Source organism: Dromiciops gliroides, chromosome 6 (genome assembly GCF_019393635.1).
Source record: "Dromiciops gliroides isolate mDroGli1 chromosome 6, mDroGli1.pri, whole genome shotgun sequence".
Classification (NCBI taxonomy): Eukaryota; Metazoa; Chordata; class Mammalia; order Microbiotheria; family Microbiotheriidae; genus Dromiciops; species Dromiciops gliroides.
This window is the reverse complement of record NC_057866.1, coordinates 245,154,152-245,174,128: the sequence shown is the minus strand read 5'-3', so window position 1 is coordinate 245,174,128 and position 19,977 is coordinate 245,154,152. Positions and strand designations below refer to the sequence as shown.

Sequence of the window (19,977 nt, the reverse complement as noted above, 5' to 3'; positions counted from 1 at the left end):
GATTTAATCCATTGTTTGGTCTATTGAACATTTTTTGGACCCTGACTCTGTCATCCATGAAATTAATCAACCTTCCTCACTTTGTGTTGTCTTATAAATTTGGCACCAGGGAAATAGAGATAGTCAGAGACAGAGACAAAGACAGAGTGAGAGAGAGAGAGAATTTTAATCCCTCTTAAAACTACATATGACAGTCATCCTTTCATTGGAGTCATCACTAAAAATGATGACTATCACCAGAGAGACAGAGAGAGAGAGAGGGGTGGGTGAATGGATGCATGGATAGATGGACGGAAAGATGGATGGAAAGAGAGAAAGAGACAGAGGGAGACAGAGAGAGATCCATGGGTCATTCAACCATTACTGTATCCACCAAACTGTTCTAGCATCTAGGCTACATCATCCTATTTTATCCACAAGAAAGGCACAAGAGATTTGTCCAATTCTTTGGTGAAATAGAGGTATGCTATGTCTGTATCATTCATCTGACATTCTAGTCAACTAGTACTGTTAGAAGAAAAAAGAAAAGAGATTGGCATGACCTATTCTTAAAGGCAGCATACTTCTTCTTGATTATTGTTTTTCCTTTTATAGGTTTAAAGGATTTTTTAAAATTTTGATATCTTTTGTTTTTATATCACTCTCATTCCAAATATATCTCTCCACCCAGAAAGCCATTTCACTGGTAACAAAGAATAAAAAAGAAATAAAGGGGGGAAACTGCTTCACTTTTTAAATACACATAAACCATCTGTTCTTTTAATAAGACATTCTAGAATTTTTGCCAGTAATCAAAAGTCAAAATCAATGAAGATTCCAGTCTTTCCTCACAGACACATTTCTGTCTCTAAGACCTGTGGCACCTCTCCTATTCTTTATAATTTTTCAAAGACAACTGACAATATCTCAGGAATCACATCTTCTACCTTATTCAGCATATATATATATATACACATATATATATATACACATTCATATATATATATATACACATATATACATACAGGCGGTCTCTGAAATCTTAGTGCTGTTTCAGGATGCACCAAGAATTTGGATACACCCTGTATAGCTCTTCTGGGTCTATCAACTTGAACTTATTAAAAGCAGTAAAGTGTGTTCTTATTACCTTGCAATTTAACTTGGGAGTCCACTCCCTATTTCCTATAGTTCTATCCTTTTCCACATGAATATCATTCCCCTTGATAAAGACAGAAGCAAAATATAAGGATTGAGTAGTTCTGTCTTCTCTTTATCATCCATTGTCATCACCCCATCCAACATATGCAACTGTCTGTCTTTCTTTTTGCTTCAACATGGGAGGGGGGGAAGACCCTTTTTTTTCTCTTCTCTGTCATATTCATTGCAAAGTCAAGTAATTTTGAGTGTTCCATACTATTCTTAAGGGAGCATGTCCATTCTGGTATAGTGTTCCTTTTCTCTGATAAATCTTTTAGGTACTTCTTCACAGGTAATATACTGTAGCTGAATCAGACTCCCTGTGCCTTTCCAATATGCTTTGGATGACTTGTAACTAATTCTCCAGACACTGTGGTATTCTGCAGCATTGCATCACTGGAAGAATGTGATGGTAGAAAGATGAGTTTTAGTTTCAGGAAGAAGATTAGAAATATTAAAAGTACTATGCAATTTCTCAAATCCAATCCAATCCTCCTCTCATTCATTCCTGGGCTCAGTTGATGGTCCATTCACAGTGTCCATCTGAGATACATATATTCATAGACCAGCCCTGTGGGTTATTCCTTTAACATGGTTTGGAGAATCAACATTCTTTATCTACTTGTTTTTATTTTCCGCTGGGATATTTTGACCAATGTCTTTTGGAACTCATTTAGAAGACTCAGCATCATTTCAGAACTTGATTTAATCAGAACAGTGTCATCCAGAAGTATTCCCATTTGAAGGACCTCATGAGTTCTAGAAAATCCCTCTTCCATTTTAGACTTTGCACTGAACATCCTTCTATGTGTGTCTTTTCATTTTGGTTGTTAAAAATCAGTTTTATTGAGCTGACAGAGCATTGTTTCAGCTAATGGCAACAAGTCCTCCTCTCTCCACCCCAAAAATAAACAGCAGCAAACAGTAAACAATCACTACAACTATAAGTAACAGCACCACCACTATCCACACCAAAACAAACAACAGCCACTAAAATGCCATTGAACATTTTTAAATTAGTGATTTGGCATGGTTTTGTAGTCTTGCAATACATTTGATACAACTTTTAACATCATATAATCATGCCAAGCAATTGGCAGCATAATAATAATAGCCAGTATTTATATAGCACTTTAAGGCTTACAAAAGACTTGGAAAATATGCTTTCATTTGAAACTCAATGTAACCCTGAGAGGTGAGTGCTATTATGATCCCCCCACACTTTAGAGATGAGTAAACTGAGTCAGGAAAAGGCTAAGTCACTTGCCCAGGGTCACAGAGCTAGTGTCTGGAGCTAGATTTGAACTCAGGTCTTCCTGATTCCAAGTCCAAAGCTCTAATTTCCTAGGTACATGGTGAATAGAATGCTAGACTTGGAAGTGGGAAAATCTGAGAGAAAATTTTGCACAGAAAAACAATATGCCACATCTTCTCACCCTTTTCTCATCTCCCCGGTGAGCAGACTATAGATTCTTATTCTCAACTTTTAACTTCTTTGCCTCACCGAGGCAAAATATAACTAAATGAACTAAAATTGCTATGCCTAAATTTAAAAAGATTTAAAAGGAGAAGAAAGGGGGCATAATTTTTATTACACAATAGAAGGCAGATAATCAGACCCAGCTCCACTGTCTACCTCAAAGAATTATTATGAAGATATCAAATGAATGTGTGTGACTCTCCTTTGTAGATTAAGTGCTGCATAAATAGAAGATGTTATTAATGTTAATGTTTTTATTATCTATTTCCTAGTAGTTTCCCTGAATCATACAGTTTCCTTGCTCATTTTAGGTGTGATTTTGCCAGTCGTTATTGCTCTGATAGCAATAACACTGTCAGTATTCACTCTGGTGGGACTGTACCGAATGTGCTGGAAGACAGACCCAGGTATGTGTTTAATATTTTTTTGCAGGGAGGATAAAGACCCATATCCTAGCCCTTGACAACTTTATTTCTCAATGGGGCAAGATGTATAATCCTAGGAAGGGAAGGAGAGGTATCATTTCTTCATTGAGAAGAATTTCACCCTCCTCTTCTCTTTTATTGTGATGCAGTTGGGGTTAAGTGACTTGCCCAGGGTCACACAGCTAGTAGGTGTCAAGTGTCAGGCAAGATTTAAACTCAGGTCCTCCTGAATCCAAGGCCCATGCTCTATCCACTGCTCCAGCTACCTGACCCTTTGGTTTTGGTTTGGTTTGGGTTTTGTTTGTTTTTTTCACCCTCCTCTTCTCAAAGAAGCATCCTTCCCCTATAAGCTCATAAAGGTGGGGAGTAGGGAGGTTATGTTGATGCTTTGACATTTAAAGAACTGTTGCATAAATGTTTAAATGTACAACATTAATAAAAGAGGTTTTTAAACCCACTTCCCTCCACAGAAAAGGGGTCATTGTTGTCCAATACAGTTACTCTTTTGTAGTCAGGAGAGTTTGGGCCAATATAACCACATAAAGTAGAAAGTGGTAGACTTGGTTGCCTAAGACACTTACTTAGTTCTGTGTGGACAAGTAATTCCTCTTTGAGCCTCAGTTTCCTCATATGTAAAGTAAAGGGATTAGACTAAATCATTCAGGATCTTTACAGCTCTAAATCTCTGATTCTAACCAGGAGCCCAGTATTTCAAAGGAATGGGGTTTTCATTTGGCATTTATTTTTTAAATATCACACAAAATGGTACCCTTGATACTAAATATTTCATTGAAGAAAAGCCTACAAAACCATTATCAGATGTAGAAGAATCAATAGCAATTATTTTTATAAGACATACAAAACCACAGTGTTCTGGCTCTGCCAGCTGGTGAAGTGTTACTAGCTAACTCACAAATGCAGTTCCTGAGACTAATCAATGACTGACTGTAGGGCACACAAATGGTTTGAGGCAGAGAAAGTCCAAGTTAAAATTGTCAGGGCAAACCAGCCATATTCATTTCAGCTCTCTGTGTGAAACAAGAAGAAAACAAATCAATCTTTCCAACTCTGCTTGGGAAGAATGTGGGAAGAACCCTTAAGACCACCTAAAATGTGTTTCCTTAGACAGTTTCCAAGAGGGGGAGGGGATAGCATTTTCATAAATTAGTTTAATTTCTTTTAGCTTCCAAACCACTAATTCTGCCTTTCATGGGGAATCAAATAACCTGGATAAAGCCAGTGGGCATTGTCAGTATGTGATTGAAGAATGAGGAGCTGAATGCATCAGTCAAAACATTTTATACTGACAAAATGGTTTTTCATTTGTGAATCTAAAAGTAAGTTATCTGGGAAGTTAATTTTTTTCCTGCAAATGAGGATGTTTCTCTATGAGCTAGGACTTTCAAAACAAAACAAAAAGAAAAGCTTAAACTTAAGGACATATAAACATGGATAACGCATACATCTTACAGGCAAATTGGCAATCACAAAATTAGCCATCATTGTCTGGATAATGTTTAATTTGGGGAGAAAAAGCAGAAGTTGAAGTATGGTTATCATACCATTGAAGAACCAAGAATTAATAAACTCTTTAAATATGTGAGTGAGATTTCTCCATAACTAAGCAAAATCCATCCTGTTAGCTCTCTACAGAATCTGAGGATGTGACACAGTTGGGGAAAGCCTTGTACTTGAAATCAAAAGATCTTAGCTCAAGTCTTGATTCACCACTAACTTTGTGACCTTGGGCAAATCATTGAATCTTTCCGAGCTTCAGTTTCTCATCTTATAAGACGGGAGTAACTGCCCACATGGGGAAGACAGATTAGATGTGTTCTATCTAGACCAAGAGGACACAATTGTGAAAAGTACAGTCAGATTTAGTCTTAACGTGAGGCAGATTTTTTTCTAACAAATAGAATTGTCTATAAGTGGAACGTCTTAGCAAATAGTAAAAGATTTGTAGGGACACAGAAACCAAGTGGAACCTCCAAGTTTCTTGCCATGGATCTTGTAAAAGGAATTCCTATTCAACTCCTAGTTGCTCCACAAGATATTGTCCAACTTTTGAGATTCTACACTACCTTCTTCAGAGGGGTATTATGCATATCAAATGAGATAACATATGAAAAATGTAGAGAAAACTATTATAATCCAAGATCTATGAATAATAACAAGATTCTCAGAGCTGAGCACAGTTGCCTGGAACATAGTAGGCACTTAATAAATGCTTGTTGATCAATCATCCAGATAATGTGGATGTTTCCTGAATTGTGACCAAATATATGTTATTATCTAATCGGTTTTCTTAAAAAAGTCAATTTGCAATTGTAATGGGAAAGTCAATTCAAATGAGGAAAACCATTTTCCATGCCTCATCCTGGCATAGAGGTGACCCTAGGTTCTTGAAAGCTTTGTCAGCAGAGCACAAGTTCTGGCACATTGTACCACATTGGAAAAGCTTCAGATATGGTTGAGTGACAGACTGAGTCTATTTTCCAAGGATCAATTTAGTTAATTTTAGAGAGGTACAGTATCAGCGGTCTGGCCATCTGCCAATGATGTGGTGGGGGATGAGGGTGAAAAACATAGCAACCTATTAAATGAAGAAAATTAAAAATTGCTCTTAGTTCTTCATGGCCCTATTCTGCCTCTATGATGATTGTAGGGAAATAGTGGGAATTATAGAGTTTTTAGACCAATGAAAATTTCAATTTGACTGCTGGTACATGAAATATGAGACTTTTTTGAAATAGCCAAATATATTGCTGGGAGAGCTGAATCATATCAATACTGACATTCTTACTATAAGCCAAACCAAGAGAAAGAAGTTGCAGCTACATAGAACTACTTGAGTTCATAGGTACTCCTTGTAGAAGTTTAAAATAGGAATTGGTGCAATGGGCTTTATAGTATACACAAATGCTACATGAAACTTTTCATGTAACAATGATATGTTGCAATACTAAAAATAAGTATTTACAAAAAAACTACCATGTCGGGGGCAGCTAGGTGGTACAGTAGATAAAGCACCAGCCCTGAATTCAGGAGAACCTGATTTCAAATCCGGCCTCAGACATTTGACACTTACTAGCTGTGTGACCCTGGGCAAGTCACTTAACCCTCATTGCCCTGCAAAAAAAAAATTTTTTTTAAACTACCATGAAAAAATAATTGTGATTTATATGCCAATAAAAAAATTAATTAGTCCAAAGGCTTGTGGATTACAAAACAGAGTCTTATATCTATATCATGGACACTTCATTTAAAAAGGCGGAGCAGGGCTAGTAAGCATTGGACATAGAGAGCACTAAATAACAACATGTGCAACAAAATTGGCTTTATTTTAACTGTTAGGAAAAGACCTGATATTGATTAGAGGAGTTATGCCTGAGTCAATTTTGTACAGTCAGGCCATTGACATAGAGCTAAAATCAGAATATGTTAGAGAAGGAAAAAGAGAAGGAGGAGGGGAAAGAGGAAGAGGAGGGGGTAGATGGGTGAGAAGAAGAAGGAGGAGGAGAAGGAAGAGGAGGAGGAGAAAAAAGAATAATAGTGAGAAAACAATATGGAGTGCAAATAAATTACTAAACCTTGAATTATATTAAGAAGTAATTGAAAATAAAATATAAAATGGACAACAGAACTGACATAAGTGCCAACTATAATAATTTCATACAGAAATTTAACCAATACAAATGACCACAAGGAGACCAAAAAAGTCTAGCCTTAATCTGAAGACATCTGAATTATTTGCATAACATTGAGAGGGATAGCAACCAAAGGCAACAATAGATGAAAATATAAACTCTTCTAGCAAATTTTATGAAGAACAATAATGTATGACTATAAGCAATGTCACCTCATAAATCAGAGAAAGGCAGAAAAGTAGAAAGTCAGTTTAAAGGAAATGTGGCAAGATATCCTACTAACCAATTGTCCCAAGGACATTCAAAAAGAAAGTTTTTCACCCAGCTGTTCTCCTGGACTTCGTTGTAGCCTCCAAAAACTCAACATTCTGCAAAATTGCATCAACTCTGGAATTCACATCTCCTCAGCAGCCCCTACCCCTGGAACTCTTCCCTCCCTCTGATTGAAGAAGGTACAGGGCAGACCTCAGAGAGCTCCATTTTTTGAGGGGCCCCAGGACAGTCACTTCATTATTTCCCACCAGCTTCAACAGTTCATCATCAACCTCTATCCACTGGATACCCTCTCTTCTCCCTCACTCCCACTGCCTTTTTAGCTTCCTTTTGATGTGCTGCCCTCTCTTGTGAGACCATGAGCTGGTTGAGAATAGGGACTATCTTTTACCTTTCTTTTTAACCCCAGCTCTTAATTAGTTTTTCTTAACTTTATCTCCATCAAGGATGATAGATTCCCTATAATTGGAACTAAAACCACAGTCCCTGAAATGCTTTTAAAAGAGGAAGAAATGACACTCAAGAGGAAGAAGAGGAGAAAAGCAGCCATAATGGACAAATATAGTGAGAGGAGATTATGCTGGAGGTAATATAATTGTGAGGACATTAAGGGACTGATTTACAAGGTTTCTAAAAAAGGAGAAGATGCCAAAAGAATGGAAAATATATTGGATCTTATTATTATCAGAAAAAAAGTCAAGAATAAGTACATCAGTGACTATTGACCTACATGCTAACTCTCCCATCTATTAAAAAACACACAACTTTTTGAGAATAATCTATATATGAATTAAAGGTACCCTTAACACAGGTATTAGGATGGAACAAGCAAGCATTCACAAGTGATATTCAACAATGGACCATCATTAACATTTTACAGTATATTGAAAGATAAAACATAAGATCCCATTGTGTTTATTGTTTGTTGATTGTTAAAAAGGTTTTGATTGGGTGGACAAAACATTACCTTAAAAGATATATTATAGCAGACTGTCCAAAATCTATGGGTGAAGATCATTCAGGATTTCGTAGAATATGTTATAATGAAATTAGTCCTTTTCAATGATCCTCTGCTAATAAACTTTGGTTGAGGAATTAAGCAAGGATTTGAATGCTCACCAAATGTGTTCATTTGTCATGGTGATAGAGAACATTCAGTTCAGAGTCCAGATCAAAGAGGAATTTCCTGTAGATTGTAAGGTCTTCCTGATACTCCTGTTTATGGATGATATTGTAGTGATTGAATCAAACTTCAGGACATCAAAGAGCCTCCAATAAGAAATATGTACTCACTCAAAGGAGACTGGCCTCTCTAAAGACCAAATGGATGAAAATGTCTCTTGTCATGGTCCAGCAGCCAAACATCAGATCATGCCAGGAGCTACTCCTCACTCTTTAATATCCAGGTGATGAGGAGGTTATGTCAGTAGTCTGAGTCTTTAATCCCTTGAACTGATCGAGTTTCAACAATGGTTTCAATACTTTAAAAAAATTAGTCTATCTCACAGGGGATTAGGGAGTTAGGATATTACTCACAACAGCAACTTATATGTTTCAATAATGTGTATATCTGTGACAGAACATACTGGTGGATGATGATCTTGGCCCAGAGTTGGAAAGGAGGAGAGCAGGCTGGATTATTTTAAGAAATTCCCATCTTGCCTCCTCTTTTACTGAACCCAAGGTTTCCATGCTAGCACAGACCCATTTTTCAACACAAAGATTTTATTTTGGGTCCTTAATAGAAGTTGGTTGTTCACCACCACTTCTGGAGAACTGAAGAACTGTTTCTAAGTATAACAAAGAGGATAGTGGAGAGGTACATGGTGAGTGTGATCAGGGTGCAACACATAACCAATAAGAAACTCCAAAGAAGAAGTGGAATACAGATGTAATTAAGAAATGGCATGCCAAGAAGAAAAGATGGGCAGCTCCCATGGCAAAAATGAAGGATGACCAGTGCACAGTCAACATGCTCTGTTGATACTCTTATGGTGTTAGGGCAAATTGAGGAATGCTTTGAGAATGTTCGGTAGAAGTTATATGGTAAGCTTTGGGAAGAACACGGACAAGAGTCTTAAAGGATGGGCAGATATAAACTGCAATCTGAATCATTGAAGGGAATCAACATGCAAACAACTAGATAGATGATGATGATGATGAAGATGGATGGATGGATGGATAGATATGTCATCTTATATATGTGAGTGTGGGTATACACACATGTATATAGAGAAAGAGTCTATATATGTATATATTTTTATATACATATACATATTGATGGAATACTCAAGCTTTTTTTTTTTTACAACAGAATAGTTAGTTTAAAAGGTATAATCACAAACATACAAACTTACTCCCCTTCCCCCAACACATGGGAGGCATAATCTTCTTCCCCATACCCTGTACCACCTCAGTCTCTGGGGAGAAGAGGAGAAAAGAATTAGGTTTCTAGCTTACCTTGGTTCCCATAGAGCATAGAAGTACATATGTGTGTGCACACACAGAGACATACACATATAAACATGTCTACATAATGTAAATGGGAGGTAATCTCAGAGAGAAGACACTTAATGAAAGAAGGACTAAGGCTACAGAAAAGTCCATGTAGCTTCAGGAAGGGTACAAAAATGAGTGAACTAAAAAAAAAAAATTCGTTTTTGAAAGATGGCCAAAAATCCTCACAACAGAACAGTAGAGAGACAAGGTCCTTGTGAAATGCAGAGACCCAAGCAAGAGACAAAGCTATGTTTGTTTGCCTGTACGATAAATTCAAAACTAAGATTCCATACCCTCATGTGTTCTCTACCAGATAGATCCCAGTACATTTGGGGACCTAGCTGCAGTTTATTAACTTCAACAACAACATCTTGGGTGACGTTTTTGTGGGGCTAGTTCCGACCATTGCCTTAAGAGATAATTGCAAGCAGGAGTTTGTGGTATTGCTGTTCAGCAAAGACTATGATTTGCATCCTGAGCAAGAGAAATGCACAAAGGAGAAAGTGGAAAATCCAATTCTCCTGTCTCAAAAGTAATTTAATCCATTGTGCCTGGAAGCATTAGAGTGACATTAGATATTTGTAGGACCTACCATAATGGGCAGCATTCTCCCACAGCTGCATGGGATCATGGGGCCCCAGGAAAAACTCAGAACTCTCTTAATTATTTGAAAACTAAGGTCTCTGATTCTGGCTTAATCAGGAGAACCCCAGAAATTCCTGTATGACTGTTAACCAAACCCAAGGAAATAGTTTATGGGGAATAAGAAACCATAAGTTGGCTCTAGGAACATCAATACAGAATTCAGAAACCACACAGAATCATTCCTTAGGGGTTGGCAGCTGTTAATAAAGGGTTTTGTTGTCATTGTTGTTGTTTTTTATATTTTATGTTATCCTTCTGCAGCCAGGGATTGGACTAAAAAATCTCTAAGGCTCCTTCTGGGGAAAAATGCAATAATTCTAACACAAATCACCCAATGTATTTTATTTCAGGTACAACAGACAATGGAACTGACCAGTAAGTACAGCCATGTTTATAATGCTGATGATGGGTTGATAAGAGATGCCATGGTGCTAATAGAAGGAACACTGGTGGGGGCAGCTAGGTGGCACAGTGGATGAAACACAGGCCCTGGATTCAGGAGGATCTGAGTTCAAATTTGGCCTCAGACATTTGACATTTACAAGCTGTATGACCCTGGGCAAGTCACTCAACCCTCACTGCAAAAAAAAAAAAAAAAGAGGAAAGTATGTTAGCTTTCTAACAAGAAGTCTAGAAACTTAGAGCAACTCCCAACTCAAATTTATTGAACTTCCCTGAACTTCAATTTCCTATTAGTAGGATAAGAATCTCAAGGGGAGTGTTATAAAGGAAGTGTTTTGTAGGACATAAAATGTAAAAATGTGAGCTATGTGCCTCTCTTTTCAGAAATACATGACAACACAATAAACATTTATTAAGTGCCTAATGTTGGCCAGGCACTATTCTAAGTGCTGCATATACAAATAAGGAAAAGAAAAATAGTCCCTGCCCCTAGGAGCTTACAATCCATTAGGCAAAAGCAATACAATAACTGGGGGCAGAGCACAGGGTAAAGAAGTGAATAGAAAGCCTACTACATAGAGTTTGGCAAACTAATAATTAAGGGTGCTTGGAAACTATATGTGTAGAGAGTAAGGATATTTAAAGAAAGAGATTCTGGGTTGGGATACATTAATGACATTCAGAAAATTTATCCTAATAAAAGGGAAATTTCTCAATATTAAGACACCCCCCCCAAAAAAAAAAGAGAAACAGTATGGTATAGCAGAGAATGTGATAGACTTTGGTTTGAATTCTAACTCATACTTGATAGCACTGAGTTGGGTTGGAAAAATCACTTTAACCTCTCTGAGCCTCAGTTTCCTCATCTGTAAAACTGGAGAGTTAGATTCAGTGATTGTTAAGATCCCTTTCACCTTTAAATGTAGGATCCTGTAACAGAATTTGCCCAAGGAAATTTGCTACTTGTAAACCAAGCCCTAGGTGCCCACTTAAAGAATAATCATGGATGACACTTGGAAGCTAACCTGCATGTCTTCATCCCCAGGAATGACTCCGGGGAACTGCAGAGTCTTTGTGTAAAATGACAAAATAGTGGAAAGCAAATAGGTTGACCATTAAAGGCAAGGTGAGAGAGAAAAGACTTAATTAGTTTTAAAGAATAAAAAACCCAACTTTGAATCCACACATTTATGCAAAGTTGAATTAACCTTACCTTACAAAGATTGGCACATTTTTAATAAGTATCAAAAAACTTTTAAATATATATATATATATATATACATACACACACACACACATATATATATATATATATATATATATATATATATTTCCCAATATACCTCCTAACATGAACCAAGAGTGGAGAATTTAGAATAAAGATAGGAAGGGAGAAAGGAGGGATATGAGATGGGAACAAGAATTTGTTTATTTAGCACCTACTGTGTCAAGCACTGTTCTAAGCAATTTTATAAATATTATCCTATTTGTTCCTCAAAACAATCCTGGGAGGTAGGTGTTATTATTATCCACATTTTATGGATGCAAAAACTCAGGCAAACAAAGGTCAAGTAACTTGCCTGGGATCACATATCTAGTAAGTATCTGAGGTCAAATCTGAACTCAGGTCTTCCAGAATCCAGGCCTGGTGTTCTATCCACTGAGGTGAATACACAAAGAGTACACTTCTTTCTCCTTTATTTTATATTTCAGTACTGTAGACTTATTGACATCTGATGAATATTTAAGCATCAGAATGGATGATTTGGTTAAAAGAAAGACTGAAAAGACTATGTGTGTGCATGTATGAACAGATGTGGTGTCTACTATAGATAAAAACAAATAGCTGGGGGGGTTTTCATTTTTCTCTATTGTATATACTTTTTTGCACAGATAAATCATGCCAGTTACTTTGGTGCTAACTTAATCTTTCTAATATAAATAGGCCCCAATCAGATAAAGAAAGTGTTAAACTTCTCACTGTCAAGACAATATCTCCTGAGACCAGTAAGTACCTTTTTTATTGTACCTAAGCAAGCTTTTTGACTTAGATTTTATTAAAATAAAAATTACATGGGGGCAGCTAGAGGGTACAGTGGATAAAACACTGACCCTGGATTCAGGAGGACCTGAGTTCAAATCCAGCCTCAGATACTTCACACTTACTTACTAGCTGTGTGACCCTGGGCAAGTCACTTAACCCTCATTGCCCCGCCCCCCCCAATTACATAAAATCACCAATTTATAGGAAACAGCCAAGTAGAAATTCCAATAAATTAGAAATCATTTTAAGGCAAGATGAACCATGGGAATACCTTTGCTTAATGAAGATGCTGAACTAGATGACCCCCACTCCAGATAAAAAAGAAGTGGGAGAGGGGCGGCTAGGTGGCGCAGTGGATAAAGCACTGGCCCTGGATTCAGGAGTTCCTGAGTTCAAATCTGGACTCAGACACTTGACACTTACTAGCTGTGTGACCCTGGGCAAGTCACTTAACCCTCATTGTCCTGCAAAAAAACAAAAAACAAAACAAAAAAAAAAGAAGTGGGAGGGAGGATGAGAGGTGACTTAAAAAATTTCTAATGTCAATTATTTCAGGAAGTGTATAAGTCAGAAACAGCCATATTTATCATATGCTTCAACATTTACCCTTTAGGAGTAGAAAACATCCAGAATGGAATCCAGGGTATTAACTCTGTCCATCTATTCGTTCAGTTAATTAACAGACATTTATTGATTGCCTAACACATGCCAAAGGAAACAATGAAACCATTCTTTCCCTCCAGGGGCTTACACAAATGATGCTAAATAAATCTAAAACATACATGTTATATAAATTAATGTAATTGGATATAATATAATATTTAAATATAATTTGGGGGAAAGGACACTAGTTACTCAGGATGTCAAACTAAGTCTTGTACAGGAGGAGCTGCTTAAGTTGAATCCTGAAGTTACCTAGGGATTCTAAGGGCAGAAGTAAAGAAGGATCCATGAAACATCTGTGCATGGTTCACAGAGACAGGAGAAGGAATGTTGGGAATAAGGAGGCCGGTCCAACAAGGTTGTAAATTGTGTGAAGGGGAATAATGTGTGATGTTGGCTAAAGCCATATATGAAGGACCTTAAATACCTAACAAAGGATTTTGTATTTGACTCCAGAGGCAAAGGGAGTCACTAGAACTTCTTGGGTGGGAGTGGAAGGGAGGGGATGATAATAACTATCAATTTGGCAGAAGGTGAATTTAAAAGATGAGAAACTGGAGGCAGAAAAACCAAATAGGATTCCATTGGAATATTCTTGGCCAGGGGAGATGAAGGCCTGAATCAGGGTCATGGCTATGTGGGGAGCAAAGGGAATGGATTCAAGAAATGTTGGAAAGATAATATCGGCAAGACTTGGCAACCGATTGGACATAAAGGAGAGAAGGAGAAAGAAGAGTTGAGGATGACTCATGGGAGTCAGGCAAACCTGAATAACTGATAATATGATAATTCCATCAACAAAAATGGGAAAGGAAGGGAAGGAAAAGGGTGCATTTGGGAGAAATGACAATGAACTCTGCTTTGGACATGTTGAGTTTCAGATGCCAAAAGACGTAGGACAGCTGGGTTGTACAGTGGATAGAACATCATGCCTGGAGCAGGAAGATTGATCTTCATGAGTTCAAATACTGTTTCAGATACTTACTATCTGCGTGACTCTGAATGAATCACTTAATCTTGTTTGCCTCAATTTCCTCGCCTTTAAAATGAGCTAGAAAAGGAATTGGCAAGGCACTCCAGTATCTCTGTTAAGAAAATTCCACATAAGGTCATGAAGAGTCAGACTCTTTATACAAAACTGAAAAATGACACAATATTTACCTTTAAGTTGAAACTTAATTATACTGGATGACTGAAGCCATGTATAAGTCATTCAAGTGCTCTGAGCCCTAGTTTCTCTATAAGTAAATTAAAGATCACAATATCTATCATGCCAAGGGTACAAAGCTTCTATTAAGATCAAATGAAGGGGCAGCTAGGTGGTGCAGTGGTTAGAGCACAGGCCCTTGGAGTCAAGAGTACCTGAGTTCAAAATTCAGCCTCAGACACTTAACACTTACTAGCTGTGTGACCCTGGGCAAGTCACTTAACCCCAATTGCCTCACTAAAAAAAAAAAAAAAGATTAAATGAAGCCTCACATATAAGGCATTTTTCAAACCCTAAATTTCAGATATTATTTTTAGGAAAATTTGTCCTCAAATACATGTCCAGAAACCTAGACTTGAGTGTCCTTTAGCAGGGATTTATGGATGGAGAGAGACACAGGAAAGGAAATGAATTCCCTATGTTCATCTCTTCCTTCTGAGTGTTTCTTCTACAAGTTTACTCTGTACAATTTGTCTTTTCTTCCCTAGAAATATGATTTATCCTTGCTTCATTGCCAGACTGATACATTCTACTTCTCTATTTGTAATTTCATCATTTAGAACAATGCTTTTAAAGTCAGTTTTAAGTGCTTTTTTACTACCTTATTTAAGAGGGAAGTATGAAAATCTAGGTTTCCATCACTGGTCATATGAATATACATATACATATACATATACATATACATATACATATACATATACATATACATATACATACACAGAGAGAGAGAAACAGAGAGACACAGAGGGAGAGAGACAGAGACACAGGGGGAGAGAGACAGAGACACAGGGGAGAGAGAGACAGAGACACAGAGAGGGAGAAAGAGAGACACACACATAGGGAAAGAGAGAGAGAGAGAGAGAGAGAGAGAGAGAGAGAGAGAGAGAGAGAGAGAGAGAGTTTTAAAATTGGGGCTGATAGTTTCAGTGTTCCACATATCTTTCCTTTCCCTGTGCATCCCTGACAGTCATTATAGGGCTAATTCAAGGTGTGACCTCTTTGGTGACTGCCCTATCCTCCCTCCCTTTGCCTTACTTCTCTCACACATCTAAGGTTAGAGATTTAGTCAACTATACACTTTATAACAATCATTTCACTTTTAGACTAGTGGAAATATACTTGCTTTGCAGCCCACATGGCCTCTTCCTCTGCTATTTTATGGCATTTATATTAGATGAAAAATTGTTAATAAAACAAATGGGGATACAAATTAATATAAATAATAATAAAATGATAACAGTACAGAGCCCCCAATTAGAAAACTTACTAATATATGGACAGAGTTTCAGCCCTCTACCCTAATTTAAATTGTGTATATTTCCAGCTACCTAAAGTCTTCCTCCATGATCTTTTTCTTGGCATAAACCAAGTAAAGAGAATTGCAATAAAAGCTTTCATGATTCAGGGCAGCTAGGTGATGCAGTGGATAGAGCACCAGCCCTGGAGTCAGGAGGACCTGAGTTCAAATCCGGCCTCAGACACTTGACACTTACTAGCTGTGTGAACTTGGGCTTAACCCCGCTTAACCCCAATTGCCTCACCAAAAAAAACAAACAAAAAGCCTTCATGATTTACCATGAGGTTTTATGTGGAATTACACTAAAGTCATTAATATCCACAAGTAGGGGGCAGTTAGGTGGTGCAGTGGATAAAGCACCAGCCCTGGATTCGGGAGGTCCTGAGTTCAAATCTGACCTCAGACACTTGACACTTACTAGCTGTGTGACCCTGGGCAAGTCACTCAACCCTCGTTATGCAGTCATTCCTCCCTTTCATGGGACAGGTAGGTAGCACAGTGGATAGAGCATAAGGCTTGAAGTCAGGAGGACCTGAATTCAAATTTGGCCTCAGATACTCACTAGTTATGCAAACTTGTTCAAGATACCTAATCTCTGTTCAACTCACTTTTGTCATCTGTAAAAAAGGGGATAATAATGGCACCTAGTTCTGAGGGCTATGTGCTCTATATAAGTGTTGACAATTATTATTTCTAATGTTCCTACTGAACTAAATCTACTGGGATCAGAACTTTTTACTTAGAGCCAAGATGGCAGAGGAAAAACATTAAACACATAGAGCTCCTGATACAATTACCCCCAAAAACGGCAATAAAAGAACCCCTGGAGCAGACCATTTTATTTAGATCAAGATTTTTAATGGCAAATAAGAAGTCCCTACATACTCCATTTCAAATCAACCTGTCCAAGAGCTCTTTTCCATCTCCTTTTTTGGAACACCCATTAAAAAGTCACAAATGGGAACTCCTTTAAGAACCTGCCCTATTTTGAATTCTGGGTATATTTTCCAATTAAAAAAAAAACCTACTTTACCTTAATGGTCTTCTTTCCCCAAACAACCAAAGTGATCTTTTCTGGAAATATAATCAGAGGAATTATTTAGGTTTTTGGACAGGCATCCATAGGCTTCTGTCACCAGAGCATCTTCTCAATTTCTAGCATTAAAATGAGCTAATAAACTCTATGTATAATTAGGAATGAGGAGGGGTATGCTAATGTGCATATTCATAAGTGTACTCATTCAAAAATATTTATTAAACTCTAACTATATGCAAAGTACCATGTGAGGTATCTTGGGCAAGACAAAGGAAAAAAAAGGCATGTTCCCTGACTTCAAGAAACAGGGACAATTCAGTAAGAGGTAGGGGGAGGATAAGATATGTACAAAAATAACTAATAGAAGGCAGAATATGAAACCTGTCATGAGAGAAATAGGGAGAGGTGTGGGTATTCAGGAGAAGGAAAAATCATGTTCCTTATGCAGTCTTCCTTAATCATATCCCCACCCACTGCCCTCCAATGGAATTAGCATTTGAGCTGAACCTGGAAAGATAGATAGATTTTTTATATAAAGAGATTACAGAGGTACAGTAAGAAGAAGGATCCTCCATGCTTAGCACAGTGCTTGGCATATAATAAGTGCTTAATAAATGGGTTTTTATCCATTCATTCATAATAAAAGATTTAATTATAATGGTGGTGGAGAGGAAGGAAGGAAACAAGCATTTATTAAGCACCTCTAAGCACTTTACTAATATTATCTCATTTGGTCCTCACAACAACTATGTGAGCTAGGTGTTATTATTATTCTCTTTTTAAAGTTGAGTAAACTGAGGCAGACAGCAACTAATTGATTTATTTATGTAGTCACACAGCTAGGAAATGTCTGAGGGAGTTATTGAACTCAGGTCTCCTTGACTCCAGTCTCGATACTCTATCCACTGTGCCACCCTACTTGCCAAGAGTGGCAAGGAGAAGGTGAATTTGAGAGAAAGGAGATGGTCAATAACATCAAAGGCTGCAGAGAATTCCGGGAAGATCAAGATGTTATCAGGCCATTCAATTTAGCAATCATGTGCTAGGAAAATTCTCAGACAACTATAGAGAATCTCCAGAGGCACAGGCCTCCTATGTTTCTCAAAAAACAAAAACAAGGGCAAGTCCCTTTGAAGCCACCAGGAATGTCCCCAATAGCTTTCTGCAGTGTCCCAACCTCATCAAAATCCATATCCTGTGACCATTTCTTTGTGAGTCAAGAGTATGACAAATGCCAATAACTTCTGCCATAAAATATAGCCATCCCCACTTCCTTTTATGAGATCCCTACTAGGCCAGCATTCTTCAAATCAAACATTTCTTAAACTTTGAAATGTTGCTTCTGGGGATTTGAGACCATTTTTTGACATGAGGCAAGTAACACAGCCCTGCAGTTGAGTGGACAGCTGAACAGACCTTCAGTTAATTGAAAAGAAGGTTAAATTATTATGTGACAAGTACCACATTAATCTGAATGTAGGCTGCCCCTGAATATAGAACATAGTCCTAAAAGAAAAGTGGTTTTTGCAGATAGGTGTGTATATATAAAATATTACAGGTATGTATAATTGATCATTATATTATTAATACTATATGTTATATATTCATATTCTATGTCATATTCCATGTGTATATACACAAACATATGCATGTATATGTATGTTTTCATATAGGTGATGTTCCATATATACATGTTTGTGTGTATTTACATACGTATATTCATATGTGTGTATGTGCATGCATACATACACATATGACATTCCTAAAGTCTTACTGCAGTTTTAGGCTTCAATAGCTTAAAACTGAACCCAGGATCCTAGTTCAGGATAGTTCATATATATATGTGTGTGTGTGTGTGTATGTGTGTGTATGTGTATTTATGTATATGTATGTACGTGTATATAAGTATATCTGTATATGTACATATGTGTATTGTGCACACGCACATATGCATATGTGTTTATGTGTGTGCATATGTGTATACATATATGTATAATAGACACCATACATACACACCTATTCATATATTTATTTAGTGGGAAAGATATTTTTAAAATATGTAGCCCATAGAAGCTCTGAGGTATCCTTATCCCAATTCAAATTCCGACTGAGAAGTCAGTTTCCTAGATTTTGGCTATAGCTCCTCCTCAGGATTCTAGATGTATCAAGGGGTCAACGGTGATTTTCTAATGCTATAGGCTTGAGCTCTCACTGGTTTACTCTTCCTCCAAATTAATCACTTAAGAATCATTAGTTAGCCCCCCCCAATAGTTTTAGCAAGAGGTATTAATTGAGGTAATACATTAAGAACAATTTGTACAAAACATCCCCCTCCCTTCCCCCAGAGACTCTAATACATTAGCCCATGAGTATGGGGAGTAGAAAGAAAGCATGCATATTAAACAGATAGCTCACCATTTCTAGTTGATAGAAGTCCTTTTCTCCCATCTGTTCTTGGATCCCAGTGAAGATTTTCTCCAGTTGATCTGGTGATACCACTTAGGAAAGTGATGGGAAGTCCAATGGCTTCTGGACCCTTCAGGGTCCAGAGCTCCAAAGATCCTCCTCTGGCCAAAGAGGTAGGGAAAGAAGGGTCAAAGCTGATGCCTCTCCCTCACCCCTCCTGCCAGGGGGTTTCTCTTCAGTAATGTACTAGAAAGCCACACTTGCTCAAATGTTTGGAAAACCTCCTATTCCAGCTAAATCTATGCTTTTATACAGGACCCAGAGGGCATAATAAAATCCCACAGCCAACTGGAACATTTCTCTTGTCTGGCATCAATTGTTTGTATCAAATAGCTTTTAATGTCTTTTCATACATAGTCAAAGGTTTTTGATTAATCACTGAGATGCACTCTTACCTAGCTAAGGTGTCACACTGAATAGAGGTAGTTTGAAGCCCACCTTTAGATATACTTATTCCATTCAAATAAAGATATTTTATTCATGGCACAGTGGAATGTGCTTTTGGCTCCTGTTTAGAAAACATGGGCTCAGATCTTGGCTCTGAAATTTACTGGCTCTATATTCCTAGACAATTCAGTTAACCTCATTGGACTTCAATTTTCCTCATTTGTAAAGTGAGGCTAATAATACTTAAGCTGACCACTTCACAAGATGATTGGGAAGACAACAATTTGTAACCAGTTAGGGACCATAGTAATATGAATCCTGCATCAT

General features: G+C 37.5%; 1 protein-coding gene across 2 annotated transcripts in view; it reads left to right on the top strand.

The window, feature by feature from the left end:
- Nucleotides 1-19,977, top strand: part of EMCN (endomucin) — a 173,281-nt gene that overhangs the window by 123,436 nt on the left and 29,868 nt on the right. For both annotated transcript variants that reach the window (XM_043973155.1, XM_043973154.1), the window contains exons 9-11: nucleotides 2,968-3,063; nucleotides 10,499-10,523; nucleotides 12,496-12,557. In XM_043973155.1, coding sequence (XP_043829090.1) covers nucleotides 2,968-3,063; nucleotides 10,499-10,523; nucleotides 12,496-12,557 — 183 coding nt within the window. The remainder of the gene's footprint in view (nucleotides 1-2,967; nucleotides 3,064-10,498; nucleotides 10,524-12,495; nucleotides 12,558-19,977) is intronic.